The sequence below is a fragment of the Sinocyclocheilus grahami genome, unplaced genomic scaffold, assembly GCF_001515645.1.
Source record: "Sinocyclocheilus grahami isolate Dianchi unplaced genomic scaffold, SAMN03320097.WGS_v1.1 scaffold15.1, whole genome shotgun sequence".
Classification (NCBI taxonomy): Eukaryota; Metazoa; Chordata; class Actinopteri; order Cypriniformes; family Cyprinidae; genus Sinocyclocheilus; species Sinocyclocheilus grahami.
In genome coordinates this window covers 1,516,766-1,533,022 of record NW_015505194.1, presented here as the reverse complement: position 1 = coordinate 1,533,022, position 16,257 = coordinate 1,516,766, and the positions used below count along the sequence as shown (strand labels likewise).

Here is a 16,257-nt window from a genome sequence, read left to right as displayed (position 1 = left end):
GTGGGAAGTGATGGCCTCTGGGGGCATTTGGCCAGGGGTGTTTTTACACCACAGACAAGGTTTGAGAAGAAAAAAATCATTATGAAAATCTAATTATATTTTCCTTATTATATTCATTTTTTCCTTATTGGTTATTTTGGGAAAATCCCAGGTATTTTGAGCAGTAGGTTTATAAAAAATATATGCTAATATAAAATTAAATGATAAAAGTAACCTATATAAAACTGCAAAATAAACATTCATCTATCTGTACTTTTTACTTTAGTACATAAAAAAAATCAAGTACTTTTGTACTTTCACTCGAATAAAATTGAAAACTGAGTACTTTTACTGGAGTAATATTTTATTATATGGATCTGTACTTTTTCTCAAGTACTTGATTGGCGTACTTCGTCCACCACTGAGTTTAAGAGAGTCACCATGTAAATCTGTCAGCCGGGGGAGAGTGAGACGAATAAATGAAATAAAAATTTGAATTGTTTCTTTAGCTGGCCGCTGAAAGCAGGCTGTATAAGAGCACAAAGATGGGACCTGCCAAAAATCACAATGTACATAAGTGAAGCTCGGCAGAGACTGACATCTAAATGAGGATTACACGCTATTTTATTATATGGATCTGTACTTTTTCTCAAGTACTTGATTGGCGTACTTCGTCCACCACTGAGTTTAAGAGAGTCACCATGTAAATCTGTCAGCCGGGGGAGAGTGAGACGAATAAATGAAATAAAAATTTGAATTGTTTCTTTAGCTGGCCGCTGAAAGCAGGCTGTATAAGAGCACAAAGATGGGACCTGCCAAAAATCACACGTACATAAGTGAAGCTCGGCAGAGACTGACATCTAAATGAGGATTACACGCTTGTTTGTGCGTCTGCTTTTATATAACATTGCTCACACTTCTTATGATTGTGATTATGAACCGCAAAGACTGTGAAGTAAAGGTGTTTCTATGGGGAATCTGTTTAAGATCAATGTGTGCAGAGTTTACGTCAGTGCATACAGTAGCTGAACTCTCTGTCTTCACATGTGTAATTGCTCCAGTGTGACTGTCATATGCATCTGGCAAAACTATAACGTGCTGCTCCTATAGCTTTGTCTCATTTAACACCGTGGATTAACACTAGTAACACCGACTATCGCAGCAAGCCTAATATATATATATATATATATATATATATATATGTGTGTGTGTGTGTGTGTGTTAGGCATGGGCCGATTACCGGTTTCAAGGTATACCGCGATTTGAAAAATTCACGGTTTCAAAACCGCTAATATTTTCTGTTATAAGTGTAGGAATCCCTCAGGTTGAATGCAGTGTAGAGAGTAGCACGGCCCCTCCTCCTCCTGTTGGTGCGAGTGAGCGGTCAGTCACGTGTGTGTAGGTTGGCCAAACTTACGCGATCGGCAACCGGACGTTTTTTGTCTTATTGCAACTCGTCTCTGTTCTGGACTTGCACAAACTGCGTTGCAATGCAATCGTTTTTCAAAATGAAAAATACTGTAGCAGGCAGATCACTCACTGTTCGTGATGCACACACTATTGGAAGAAAATCCTCAATATTGATTTGGGGGTTTATATTAATGTGTTTCTGAGGGGAACTGACTGTCTTCAGAAAAGTTGAAAAAGTTTTTAGAAAAGTTTTCTTTTAATCTCGTCTATGTATAATTCATATTAAAGCAGCGCTGCTTTGTTTACAGCGGTAACCAAGGAAACGCTGTATCTGGTGAAGCGCCTCCTGCTGTCAGAGAGTGAATCTGCATCTCATTCAGAGCATCTGCTGTTTGCTTCCTTCAGGCATGTAGTATAATTTCACAAAACTAGCCAGAACATTCTGTTTTTGCTTCAAATTGGGTTATTATTAAATCAAATTATGTATATGAAATTATATAACTAAATGATATGAAATTATATGTATATGAATTATATAACTAAAATTAAATCATTGTAATTACAGATTTAGGTTAAATAAAGATGTCAGTCTTTATTTTTCTTCTTTTTAGGAAATAAATCAAAGCAAAAATAAACAAATTCTACTGTTCCTAATATTCTGTATGTTGCTCAAAAACAAAATATATTGTGTTCAGCGGAAAAAAGTTTTTTGTTTTTTTTTACTCAGTCAACACATTTTAGAGCTGTAACGACAATACTGTGTGATACAGTGAAACCGTGATATTTTTCCTTAAGATTATCATACTGTCAAAATCTCATACCGGCCCATGCCTAGTGTGTATGTATTAGGGTTGTGCTGATAGACAATATCATCGTGTATCGACGATAGTCAGAGATATCGCCTGTGGCTGAGACCATTATTATTATTGTTATTATTACCATAATCATCATCGTAATCTCTTTTGAGTTTCTCCCACCTTAAGGTCATATCAGTGCAAAGAGTCTACACTGTTCAGGGGTACAATACAATACACCTACAATAAATCAATGAAGATCAAAATCATCTCTTGAAGAGTGTTTATGTATGTGTCTGCGGTGGCCTTCCAACATTCCACTCTAATCCATATTAACCAGAGATAATTATGTAAGTTGGTTGGTTTGTTCAATCATAAAAACCTCCCAGAAGCAGTATTTTAGTGTGTATGCGTGTGATTTTATAGTCCAAGAAGGTCTGAAAGTCAAGGAAACATAAATTATGATTAATGGCACAAACACCCAGTGTTTCACAGAATTTGCCAATCCAATCTGCCATAAACACTCCTCAGACAGCAACACAAACACGTGTCACTCACATAAGCATCACAGCAAAGGCTGCCCCTCTTTCAGTCTGCCAAAACATTCCAATGATTCTACTCAATATACACTACCGTTCAAAGGCTTAGAGTTAAAACATTTTTATTTTATTTTTTTTAAAGAATCTCTTCTTTAAAAAAATGCTCACCAAGGCTGCATTTATTTGATCAGATAGACAGTAGAAACAGCAATATTAGTAATATGAAATATTATTACAATTTAAAATTGTAATATAATTTAAAATGCAATAAATTTCATTTCAATTTGATTTTTCAGCAGTCATTACTCCAGTCTTCAGTGTCACATGATCCTTCAGAAATCATTCTAATATGTGACCTTGGACCACAAAACCAGTCATAAGGGTCAATTTTTTGAAATTGAGATTTATGCATCATCCGAAAGCTGAATAAATAAGGTTTCAATTGATGTGTGGTTTGTTAGGATAGGATAATATTTGGCTTTGATACAACTATTTGAAAATCTGGAATCTGAGGGTGCAAAAAATTGCCTTTAAAGTTGTCCAAATGAAGTTCTTAGCAATACATATTACTAATCAAAAATTAAGTTTTGATATATTTATGATAGGAAATTTACAAAATATCTTCATGGAACATGATCTTTATTTAATATCCTAATGATTTTTGGCATAAAAGAAAAATTGATAATTTTGACCCATACAATGTATTGTTGCCTGTTGCTACAAATATATCCATGCTACTTATGACTGCTTTTGTGCTCGAGGGTCACATATGCTGATTTGGTGTTCATGACACATTTGTCAATCCTTGCTGAATAAAAGTATTAATTTCATGGAAAAAAAAATACCCCAAACAGTACTGTAATGCAGTGCTCAAAGTGGGCCGGTTATGAAATGGTAGTGTACAGTACACAGTACCAGTGTTGTGCCCAGCTTCAACCCCCTGCCAAATTATTACCCCCTTTGTTGAAGTCGCTATACCTGATTGCCTAATCCAAACCCCACCCTTAATCCTAACCCCTCCCCCACACCTACTCTACTACTAACCACCTAATCTCACATGTTGCCGGTACCATGGGCATCACTAGGCCATTTTTCTACTCAGCCCTCTTAAAAAACTGATTAGCTCCGTAATCTGTACACGAATTTGAGATCGCCTCAGTCCCCTTTAAATCTCATATGAAAATGGCAGCATCCTTCGGCTTCTAAATTTAAATAAATAAATACATTTATCAGACGCTTTTATCCAAAGCGACTTACAGTGCATTCAGGCTATACGTTTTTTATCAGTATGTGTGTTCCCTGGGAATTTAACCCACAACCTTTGCGCTGCTAACGCAATGCTCTACCACTGAGCCACAATAACATTAGGTACATTATGGCTTCCCCCTCGTCTTTTAGACATTCAGCATGTTCTTCAGTCCACAGCATCAGAAGCAGAGGACAAGCTGTGTGTTTATCTAGCCTATAGATTGTCATGATATCTTCATCTGCAGTTCATTGTTATAAATGGCATTTACATAATGTGATGCAAAAGCAATACGAGACAGTTTCCCATCCACTGTAAAGTTTTTGCTGTTCAAACCTCATCACTATTGTTTTCCTGCAGGGAAAATGTAATGTGAAGACATGGCCTACTTTAGATGTATTATTCTGGATTTGGTATTAGATTAACATCATGCACAGAAATTATTAAAGACACAATCCCACTAAAAACTTGTTGGTTTAACTTAAAGCAATTAGCCTAACCTGGTTGCCTTAACCTTTTGAGTTCATTTAAACTAGAAATTTGAGTTGAAAGAAAGATCTGTGAAAATTTTTTACAGTGCAGTGACAGAGAGCACTCAATCAATGCACAGATTTAAACTGCTTATCAGAGTAAATGACAGAGACAGAGAAACATCATTATTTCGTTCTAATAACCAGCAGGCAGCAGCTGATTGTGACATGTATAGCCTTACAGTAAAGGCATTTATGGCCTCTATCAATTTGCCAATTATTGAATTGGCAAATTGATAGAATCATGTTCTGCTATTTGTTTTTAATAGAAAACAAAAAGGGATTGGTTTAATATAGGGCAGATTAAACAAACTGCCAATCTAGACGATTACATATATTCTATGATTGTCTATATTCTAAATTAATATTAATGAATATGATCTGGTTAATTAAAATGAGTTGAAATAAAATCAATAAATTAATTAATTAAATAAATAAATACAATGAACTATTAGGGCTGGACGATACGGCCAAAATTGATATCACGATATATTTCTTAATTTCGGTCGATACGATATAATTCCGATATCGATATGAACACTATTTATCTGAAATAGAAATCTTTTGTAACATTATAAATGCCTTTATCATCACTTTTGATCAATTTTAAGCATCCTTGCTAAATAAAAGTATTAATTTCTATAATTTCTTTCCCAAAAAAATAATAAAAATTATACTGAATGGTGTAGTGTATAACGTTACAAAAGCTTTTTATTTCATATAAGAAATTCAAGCAATTTTAAATAGTAAAAATATTTCAACATTTTACTGTTTTTGCTGTACTTTGGATCAAATAAATGTAGCCTTGTTAAGCAGAAGAGAATTCTTTAAAAAAAAAATTTTTAAAACAACATTAAAAATCTTACTGTTCAAAAACTTTTGACTGGTAGTGTAGGCTGATTATTCTTATAGATTGAAACAAATGTGCTTCAGTCAGAAAAAAGGGTATGAAAAGTGCTTAGAGTCGCTGCAGAAAACAAAAAAATTGAACAACAACAACAACTGGAAATGTTGCTGGAGACGGGCTTATTTAAAATGAAAACTGATTGTCTGCCAGCAGGAGGCGCTTTTAGATTGATAAAACTAGAGCTTTCCCCAGTAACGGCTGTAATCAAAGCAGCTCCGCTCATGAACGCTACTTTATCAGATCAAATGAAAATGCCATCGAAACTATTCTGAAGACAGTCGGTTCCCTTCAGAGATACATTCATATAAAACACCAACGCCCGTGCAGTGCTCATGTTTATTCAACGAAGTCAAACGGCACAAATAAATCAATGTATGGGAAACACTGGTAATGTATATCGAAATATTGGAAATGTGTTTAAAAATCATATCACCGTTATTGAAAAAAATTATATCGCGATACATATTGATATTGAATTATTGTCCAGCCCTAAGAACTATTAAAAGTTTGTATATTCCGGCTAGTGCTGGGCGGTATACCGGTTCATACCGAATATCGGTGTTTATTTTTGTTATAATATGAATTTTTTAAATACCGTACCGGTGTATGTCTCTTAAACAACGTTCGGAAAGCGACACTGTTTGAAAGGGGTCTGTTTTCACTGTTGCACTGTGGTGAGGGAACAGCTGTATGTGATACTAAGCGTGAAAGTTCTGAAACTGAAGCTGTAGAACTAATAGAACGTGATGACAGAAGAACTCATCCACAATATCCACATTGACCCCCACAAATATCCACCTCTCTCTGCCATCAGCTCCCACGTCTCACAAATATAGCCAAACCAACCGCATAGCCGCTCTTTAGTGTAGATGCATGTTGCTTTTATCAGACAATGCCACAATTATAAATGAGAGTGACTCCTGGTTAACATTAAAAGGGGTCGTGTTTAGTCACTATTTAGTGTGGTATTTTTACACTAAATATACCGTCATATACCGTGAAACCGGTATAATTTTGAAAAATACCGTGATATAAATTTGTGGTCATACCGCCCAGCACTAAATCCGGCATGTTATTTTTTCCACTTCAAGCACTGCTGTAGTGTATAAACACATACACAAACACTATGCTTCAACTTCTGATCTGAAAACCACAGATTATAAACAACTGAAACAACAACAACAACTCCCAAGAGAAAACTAGTTGAAAAGTAAAGGTGTAACACTGGAGTGGAAAGACTTATTACCATCTTGAACTTCCACACACTAGTCGAGCTACATGACAGCGTTGCACTTGAGCACCGTCCAAGAGAATGACTTAACACACACACACACACACACGTGTTCACTTAGTGTACACACACCGAATTACAGCCCAGCCAAAAGTAACACCTGCTCTTAAAGTAAACAGGACAGATGCTTCAAAAGAGAGAGACTCAGTGACCCCCACTATTACTAATACACTGTATACCAGTCCTCTCTCTCTCTGGTCTGGAGTTCTGTTAATATTAATTAAGTCCTGATAATGTCCTGATAGTTCACTAACACCTACTAACCACCATCGCTCTGACACTCTGGACCAGAATAATACTAACACAACAAAAACCAATTACACCACTGTTCAAAAGTTTGGGGTCACTACATTTTTTTTAAAGAAATTACAAATTGTATTCAGCAAGGATACATTAAATTTATCAAAAGTGAAAGTAAAGGCATGTATAATGTTTCAAAAGATTTCTATTTCAATTTCTATTTCTCTTTTGAAATATTAAGCAACCGTTTTCAACACTGATAAGCTGAAAAAGCTTTTTCATTACAGGAATAAATAACATTTTAAAATATATTAAAGTGAAAAAAGGTATTGTAATAATATCCCACAATATTAGTTTTACTGGTGAGCTTGTTGAGCATAAGAGAAATGTAGACAAACTGTGTACACACTGCCATCAAACCAAACCCAAGACAGAGCTGCACTTTCTGACAAAATACACAGACATCCGGGAAAGTTGATCATGAAATTAGATACACTGATGCACCACACATTTAATAATGTACTAAACAATGAAACTGTGTCTTATGAGGGGAACACTAATAAGGACTATGCCAGCATGAGTCTGTCACCACAGTATGAGGGTCAGTGAGTGATCTGACTGGAGTCTGTGTCTCCATCACTAAACACAAGCTCATCATCACTGTTTTTGGCACAATTAGTCTTATTCTTCATTCTTTCTTAATGACTTGTTCAAGCAATATTACGTCTTTAACCACTATTGCATTACTTCATTATATTTTAGTTTATTTTGCTCCATCAATTTTTTATTTGTTAATATTACTTGATTATTTGCACTGTTTTTCAATTATTTGTTTACAATTTCTCGTTCTACGCAGCTGCAAATGCTCTGTCAATACCATTGTGGAGTTTTTCATAGAGATGCGCCGATTCCGATTTCTTTGTTAGTGATCTGCTGATACCGATTTTTGCCGATTCCGATTTTCTTTCTAAGAACTATAATTGACAGCATATACAAACAAAAATCTACTTTTCTTCAACGCAAAGTTTTATTTTCATAAAAAAACAAGTAAAAAGTCAGTAATAAAATAAGAACAAATAAAAAAAATGGCAAACAACAGCACAACAGCACAAATAAATGCAATAGAATAAAGAGAGCTATGAAACTAAGTTTTTCAGGTTAAGTTGTTATTCAGGTAAGAAATACTACAGAAATTTAACACATCCAGTGGCAGAACATTATTTTCTTTGTCTTTTGTTCTTTGATTAACATGCAGCAGGAATATTGGACTGCGGACCCTTTAAGAGTTTATCCACGGACCCAATATACTGTTACACAACATGCATTCTCTTTCTCAACTATTTAACTTTCCAAAACTGACTGTGTTTAACTGGATACTGGCCAAGATGGGCATTTTGACAATTTTGTATGTATTTGAACGTTTTAGTGCAGTTAGCCACTCATTTTGGTATTTGTGGCTCACAAGCTGTTTGAGACTGAGTGCGGATTGTGCGCTCCACTAATATAGATCAGTGGTATAAGCGTGAAATCTGCGGGAATGACTATAATGCGCAATACAAGCACTATTTAACAGGAGACGTGTGTGAGAGAAAAGGGGTCGTCGGAGAGATGAAAGTGAGAATGCGCGGCTGATATTATTGCCTGTGCCGCTGGTAACAAAACGGATCGGTTCGAAATCGGAAAAAAGTGAGACTGACCGACCGATCACCGATCCGGGCCGATGATGAGGAAAATCGGCCGATTCCGATCCCTGGCCGATCGATCGGTGCATCTCTACTCTCTAGTTTTTCATAATGAAGCACACTGAAACTGAAGATTGAAGAAAGGTGTTTCTGTGTGCAAAAAAAATATTACCTTGTGTACCCTCCTGCAGAGAATCACTGTTTTCCTTTGCCTAGCTTTAGGAGTGCAGCACATCCCTGGCTAGCCATAGCTCATTTGTTCACAATACATTTCCCACAATACATCCAGAATACGCTACATCTACTCTGCAACAAGCTTGCCATGTATATATGTGCAATGCCAATGACATGTCAACAGCTTTCTGCACTGGCAGTGAGTAAGTCAGCTGTTGACCCCCATTTAACTTGATTCAGGAATGTAGATGTTTTACAGATTGAAGTTTAAAATATGCTGAAATAAGGAATTCAGATCTCTCTACATGCACATGTGGCCATAACATTACAAAGCTTATGCTGTGGACAAGATTGGCTCTATGTACTGTGTTTTGGGGGAGTTTAGGAGCTGACTGGCAACCATGGGTGCTCCTGATAAAGGTGTTGATGGTAAAGGGTGAGGCTTGAGCAGATGACAGATGAAAGTGGTTGAGAACCCACTTAACAGCCACTTGAAAAAAGCTGAAGTGTACTTCAAGAATGCATTGCTGTATTTGCTTAAAGGAATCGTTCACCTTTAAAAATTAAACCATAGCCATCATTTACTGACTCTCTTGCTGTTACAACCCTGTATGATTTTCTTTTCATCCGTGGCACAAAAAAGATGATGTTAGGCAGGAATAACATGAGGGGGAGTAAATTATGACAATGTTCAGTTTTGGTTGAACTTCCCATAAGATGTATTTTTGGTTCACTGTTCAGACAATAACTGACTGGTTTGCTTCTTTCTATCTATGGAAACTTAACCCTGTAAAGCCTGACATATGAAATACTAGTCAGAGTCAGAATAACGTATTCCTTTTTTTTAATGGAACAGTTTATTGAAACTCTTAGACAAAATATAGCCTAAAAAATATCTAAATTGCATATTTGTTTTATGGTTTGTATCATACTTGATACATCAGGCTTTTATGACCAATATATAGAATGATATAATGAGATCATACGTGAGAACAAAAAACACTGTAACGGAGTAACAATAAGAAAACTTAAGAGGAAATTGTAACGTAAACCTCTGACATTTTATAACAGTATAGCAAACTACTTACATTAAATGCATATTAATATCAGTTGTCACACTCTAAATCCCAATCATTTGTCTTAGTAACATTTAAAACAAAGCTCATTAGTTTTAATTGTTGCAAGTTGCAAGATTGTACACAACAGTATTTTTTCAACAAAGTAGTTGATCATTATGATAAAAAGGCCTTAGAAATTTGTGTATCAAATATGATACAGTAGCCTTAATAGTGCTAAAATAACCTGACAGATTATAGATGAATTGTCGGTAAGTAGACGACTGAGCCATGTGCACATTACATCCTTAAAATGGAATGACAGAGCAGTCTGACCCCTTTCACAAACACACTCTAGCAGAATGAAATCATGCACTGCTCATGGTAATGTTATTTTCAATTTCATTTCAACACAATGACACAGACTGCTCTTTATGACAACACACTATGACCCATGTGTTCTGCATCTCTCTCTTGCTCTCACAGCCCTTTTGCACATTTCCTTTGACAGCTCAAAATAAATAAATTGAAGTGCCGAAATAGTCACACTTTTTACACCAGTGATTCTTTTTTTCTTTTGTCCCAATGGAACATGGTATTAAACTGCCCATTATAAACATTTCAGCAATAGTTAAACAAAGCAATTATTTAAGAAGTTGTCATTTTATTGCCTGTATGACAACTAGACCTGATCTAGTATGGACTAAAAATTGGCCATGTTGCCAAAACCTAAATAAAATCTTAAGCTTATATCAAAACATTTTTTTGCCTTACCAAGACACACAAAGACTGCACTATCTAACCTCTGAATAGCTACCTATCAGCAAACTATAGTGTAAGTGTTAAACACACAGATTGTGCATAAAGATAAAAATAACACACACAAGTTGATGCCTGTTGCATTAACATAGCTGCAGCATGAATATGAGTTGGTTTACTTTGACAGAGAGAACATGATCTCTAATTTACATCAGCAGGCACATACTGCTTGTGTTTAAAGGCAACAGACATAAGTTCATAAAGACTGAACAAGAAAATAAACAGTTCTTCATTCTATATTAGATTGTTCATCAAAAATGAAAATTGTCATCATGTACTCAAGCTTATGTTGTTCCAAATCTGCATGACTTTCTTCAAATGCCAGTCGCCCAGTCCCCACTCACTTTCATTTGTTGGGGGGAAAACAGATGCAATTAAAGTGAATGGTGACTGAGACTGTCTGTCTAACATCCCATGGTTTGTAACAGGTTGTGAGGGTGAGTAACCTATTAGATGACTTTTATTTTGGGGTAAAATGTCTCTTTAAACGAACTTTACGGATGTAAATATCCCTCAAAAGCCTCGCAACCCAAACCTGTCTGAATTCAGACACGTCTTCGTTTGCGTAAAGATCAGGAAAATCAAACATCTGCCTCGGCTACACACAATGGAAATGTTGGACACTTTGATGCTGTGACAAGACAGCAGTCGGTACAAGTCTCCAAAAACTGGGGAAAGCCAGAGGACTAGAGCGAATCTTACCGAGATACTGCCTGATCTCCAGCAGAACTTTAGGGGGTCCTCCGTTCAGCTGGTAAAACAGTGAGCCGAGACAGAAGAGCAGCAGTGTGGCCATGCAGAAACCATAATCGCGCAGAGAGAAGCGAAGCCCGAGAGCCCATAACCAGAATCCCTTCCTGCTGTGCTTGTTTAGACGGGGACTGCTGATGTAATTCTTCATCGTCTCCTCACATGGAAGCGCCGAGAATGGTCGTCACCCATCAGCCTCTTTGGATAAAAACTTTTGAGTCAACATTTAAACAAAAACTAAAGTCACTTCACAGATGGATGCGCGCGAGCACACGCGTTCAGATGTTTACCCCCCGCTCGGCCGTGTTTTCTCGTCGGCTCTAGTTGAGCTATTATTACGAATGAAGTTGGGAATCCATCCTCAGCTTTTAGGGGTTAGTGTCGGTGTCAGATTACTGAATGTGGAGGAAAGAGTTCAACCGGAGGATGGACTCACACTCACGCGCTGTCGTGTGCCGCTCAGCACCACCAGGCGGAAGACGCGTGAAAGCGCGCGAGAGAATGATACTATGAAAATACTAACACACATTCAGCTGCAAACCCACTAATTAGTTTAACTAATCCATATCTTTTTAATAAAAAATACATATTTCATAAGAAAGATCAACAAATAATTGTGCAATATTTATCTCAGTTGTCTGTCTGTCTGTCTGTGTCTGTCTGTCTGTCTATCTATCTGTCTGTCTGTCTATCTATCTATCTATCTACAGTGTAAAAACAGCTGTGCTTTTGGAACCAGATTTCCAAGACATACTGTTGTTCTGAAACAAAGGGCAATAAGGATAACAGCAAATATAGAAACAATTTTAATGAAACAAATATTCAGCCAAGTTCATGACTGAGCGGTTTTTGACTATTTGAACTAGCAAAACTAAATCGGACTCTTTCAGCCATGTGAGTAAGTGTTAGAATGATAAAAGCAGTCTGCCTCACAATGGTTTCATTTATAGTGCAACACAATATCTTTTATTTCACTGAGGCATTCTAAATCAAATGAAATAATGTCTTTATTTAACCCACTGGGAATATAATCATGTCTGGTGTTTGCCAAATCGGAGCTGATCAAGGGAAAAAAATAGGCCTCCTTTTTATCTTCAAGCTGTGTTTGTTGTCGTCTCTCCATTTTGGATATATTTTCCTGAGGGTTTTGTAATTAAAGTAAAAGTAAAAAATTATAATAGTATGTCTCCTAATTTGTTCTCATTATTAGGATATTTATTTGCATACAGTACTGCTGATACTAGTGGCAAGAGAAATTTAGAGTCACTTCAGTGTAGATGACTATCTTTACTGATGCAATAGGGCATCAAATATATGTGCTGTGGGTATGTATTCGTTCATCATTTTGAAGGCCTTTTTGAGTTTGTTTTCTTTTTGAAGATAAAGTTGAAAATGAAAAAATAAAATTAAAAAAAAGATCAGTGGGGTTGTATCATTGATCTCAGACAGGCTGAAAAATAATATACACTACAGTTCTTTTTGTTTGTTTTGTTTTTCCTGAAAGAAATGTATAGTCTTATGAATGCTGTCCTTGAATGCTGATAATAATATTTCTTGAGCACCAAATCAGAATATTAGAATGATTTCTGAAGGATCGCATGACACTGAAGACTGGCTAATAGCTGAAAATGCAGAGTACGGGAGAACAGTCAGTGTAGGATATTCTTTTTTTATTACACCTCAAAGGGACAAATATTTTAAGACATTTTTGTTTGTAAATACACAAGCTACCTTTATAGACAATCATTAGCGAACTTAAACCAGATAAAATCATTTTTATACATATATTTTACAATGGTCACTGATCACTAACTAACTATAGGTGAAAGAGTATTGCTTTATGATGTATAGTACAGCTAATAATTACATGTGATGTAAAAGCAAAAATAAGTTATTTAAATATCAATTACATATACAGAATGTGCAACCTCAGTTAATCATTTCATATATGCAATTAAGACCCAGTTTTATAGCATTTAAGTTGAAATAATTAACTGGTCATGGTTAGTTCTGTAATGAATCAACAAGTGATTATAATTTTTTTTAACAGAGATTTGATATTTAAACAGCCCACCTCAACCATCAACATCTGCCCTGAAAACAAACTTCTTAAAAACTGTAAATGTGTCAATTTGTAATCTCATTTTCTCCACAATGGAATTAAAAAAGAACTTTCATTCTTTAATAAAGTGCATTTTTACAGTAACATTTCATGAAATATAGTTTCGATTTTAATCACATAAAAAGCCTTATTGTTATCAAAGCACTCAACTGAAAGCATCCATCCTGATACAAAGGAATCTATCGATTCTCTACTGCTTAAAACATTCATTAAATCCTTGAGCATTACGGTCTATAAATTGTGCTGGGTAAGATACAAAAGAATAAATGGCATGAGGGAGAAATACAATTCTGAAGCAAGCTTTCAAAAAGACACCGTTTCCTAAAACTGCAAGTCCTCGGGGAAACATGAGTGGTGTCTTTTCGTAACTGGAAAATCAAAAGATATGTAGAAGCAACTACATGTACTGAAAGGAGTTGAGTTTTCAACTCAGTCGCTCAATCAAAACCAGCCTGAGAGTGATTGTGGGAGAAACACGCTTCATTGTGCTTAATTCAGAGTGATGGAATGCTTTAAATCTGTGAGCAGTGAAGTGACGTAACTAACAGACTTCAGCTAATGTTGTATTTCACACTCAGTTTTCATTAAAGAGTGAGTCTGCCAGATGCTGTTTGTCTTTGGTGAGAGAATCACCAGATGTGTGCAAGAAAAAGTTGTCCACAACACTTTATTCTCCCTGAAACACACAAACGCATGCCATTTGCATTGTGTTCTGAATGACAAAATAAATAATGCTTCATGGATCTTTCTTCTCAATTTTGAACCCGTTTAACTCATGGGTAAAGCACCAGTCTGTATATGTGACTAGTGTCAGAACACTCCTCTAAGTTAGTCAGAGGAGTCAGTTTCGATTTGATTTACTTGTATTTTAAGGCTAAGACTGTGTGCTTTCAAGAGCGATTATGTCTTCAACACCCCAGTCAAAGTGCAAGGCAATCTGGGACAAAAGAAAAATAAAATAAAACAAAAATAAACACCTGTACACATTTCACTCTAGCAAGCATATTACAGCTGTGTGATGCAACATTTGCATCAGAGAGGAGTATGATAAGAGGTACACGATATGCAGGAGTATCATTTCAAGATAACAGGCAACATAAATTGATAGAGCTGTTACAGTAATACAATTTGATATGCCGCAACAGCCGAGTAAGTGATGCATGTTGAATATTGTGTTTAGAAGACTGGGAAGAATAAATATGCTGTGAATATCCAATGTTATATTAAGCAGATTATAAGGAGTGATGCTTAAATGTTACCTTGAAGAAACAAACAAATGAAACAGTTTGTACAAACATAGTACACATTTTCTAAAACCGTTTCCAACTATTGACCTGAAATCAAAATGTGCATTGCTCTGAATATCCCCATAAGGAAACATCATGCTTTTGGGAATGACTCACCCGACAGTACACATCTTTTCATATGCATACTGGATGCTTTGAGAGATAAAGTAATATTATATTAACGAACCTGCATGAAATGACATTGCTTTGGCCAGGTGACATACTCTTGATACTCAAGTGCTTCAATAAGCACAAAAAAATTTTTACTTTACAGTTTTTTTTCCTAAATAAATCTCACACTTCCTGAAAAAGGGATTCAGAACAGTCTTTAAAAGTCTGCTTGCTTTCGACAGGCAGATGTTTCAGGCCAAAACTAGATGCTTCTATGGAAACTTCTGTTGAAAGGCCTACAATAACAGTCCTTGGAAGTCAGATCAGTCATTTCTGAAATTGCCAAAAGGCTGAGATTATAAAACAGAAATGTGGGAGAAAATTCGGCAGCTGTTGTCCAGGTCTGTCCCTTCACCAGCAAAGTTTGATCCATTTAGTCAAGTTCATAACAGCCCGAGTTAGTATTATGACTGTCCTGAGCTGCTGGCTGTGACTAGCTGGGCTTCACTGAGAAGAATACGTATGTGATGGTCCTGCTTCAAGCCCGCTTCCCTCACTTTCGCCTCGTTTAAGGACGACACATGATCCAGCGTGTCAAAGCCTGCAGCCAATAGAGGGGCAGAATACATGGGCATTCCAATCGACACGAGCCAATCAGACACAGAGCTCACGTGAACAGGAGACACTGGCTTCCGACACATGTCAGTCAAGCCTCCCGAGGGAATCTGTGGAGAAAAGGAAAACACAAAGCGCTAAATGTCAGTGCTAATGTAGTAAATTATGATCTAATCTGACTCACATGCGTGTGCTAAATTAAATCACGGAATCTGCTAAAGTAACTCACAGCCATGCGGTGCTCCTTGCGGAGTTTTTTAACTCTGATCTGATCCAGACTGGACGCCACATCCTTCACTGGCTGCTGAAAGTCCTCCGAGTACCTCTGTACTAAGAGCTGAGGAATACCACACCGGCCATGCTGAAAAACGCAGAGAGAAAATTAAAGATTAGCCAGGAAAACAAGATCTAGTGAATTTCGCCACCTCGTTTAAGCAATTGGAAAACATCTCTAGCAACCTTAAAACCCTGCACGGGCCGACACACAAATTCATTCATCAAAATATTAAAAATATGAGGAGAATTTTCCTTGCTAATGCTGTATTGTTTCAAGCTAAGCCGTGATTAGCGCCCAGCTAATGTGAGCAGCACAAAATTCGTCTCAGACTGTGGACTCTGAATAAGAACAGAAATTATCAGATCATAAAGTTTATTTCATGTGGCTTTTTAACTGACTTTACGGTTGGTGGAGACCAAGCACTCTTGGA

At 36.4% G+C, this 16,257-nt stretch overlaps 2 protein-coding genes across 6 annotated transcripts in view; both read right to left on the bottom strand.

The window, feature by feature from the left end:
• The window catches only part of usta (uronyl 2-sulfotransferase a), a 76,546-nt gene extending 64,652 nt beyond the window's left edge, over positions 1 to 11,894 (bottom strand). The window contains exons 1-2 of one of the 2 annotated variants that reach the window (XM_016293730.1): positions 11,707 to 11,894; positions 11,369 to 11,614 (exon numbers count right to left, since the gene is read on the bottom strand). In XM_016293730.1, coding sequence (XP_016149216.1) covers positions 11,369 to 11,567 — 199 coding nt within the window. In that variant the 5' untranslated portion in view covers positions 11,568 to 11,614; positions 11,707 to 11,894. Of the gene's footprint in view, positions 1 to 11,368 lie in introns of both variants that reach the window. The other variant, XM_016293721.1, reaches the window with a different exon arrangement.
• A 1,279-nt stretch (positions 11,895 to 13,173) lies between these two features.
• The window catches only part of LOC107601490 (SAM and SH3 domain-containing protein 1-like), a 306,972-nt gene continuing 303,888 nt past the window's right edge, over positions 13,174 to 16,257 (bottom strand). For 2 of the 4 annotated variants that reach the window (XM_016293698.1, XM_016293707.1), the window contains exons 19-20: positions 15,780 to 15,911; positions 13,176 to 15,660 (exon numbers count right to left, since the gene is read on the bottom strand). In XM_016293698.1, the coding sequence (XP_016149184.1) occupies positions 15,400 to 15,660; positions 15,780 to 15,911 (393 nt within the window). In that variant the 3' untranslated portion in view covers positions 13,176 to 15,399. Of the gene's footprint in view, positions 15,661 to 15,779; positions 15,912 to 16,257 lie in introns of all 4 variants that reach the window. The other 2 variants (XM_016293678.1, XM_016293689.1) reach the window with 2 other exon arrangements.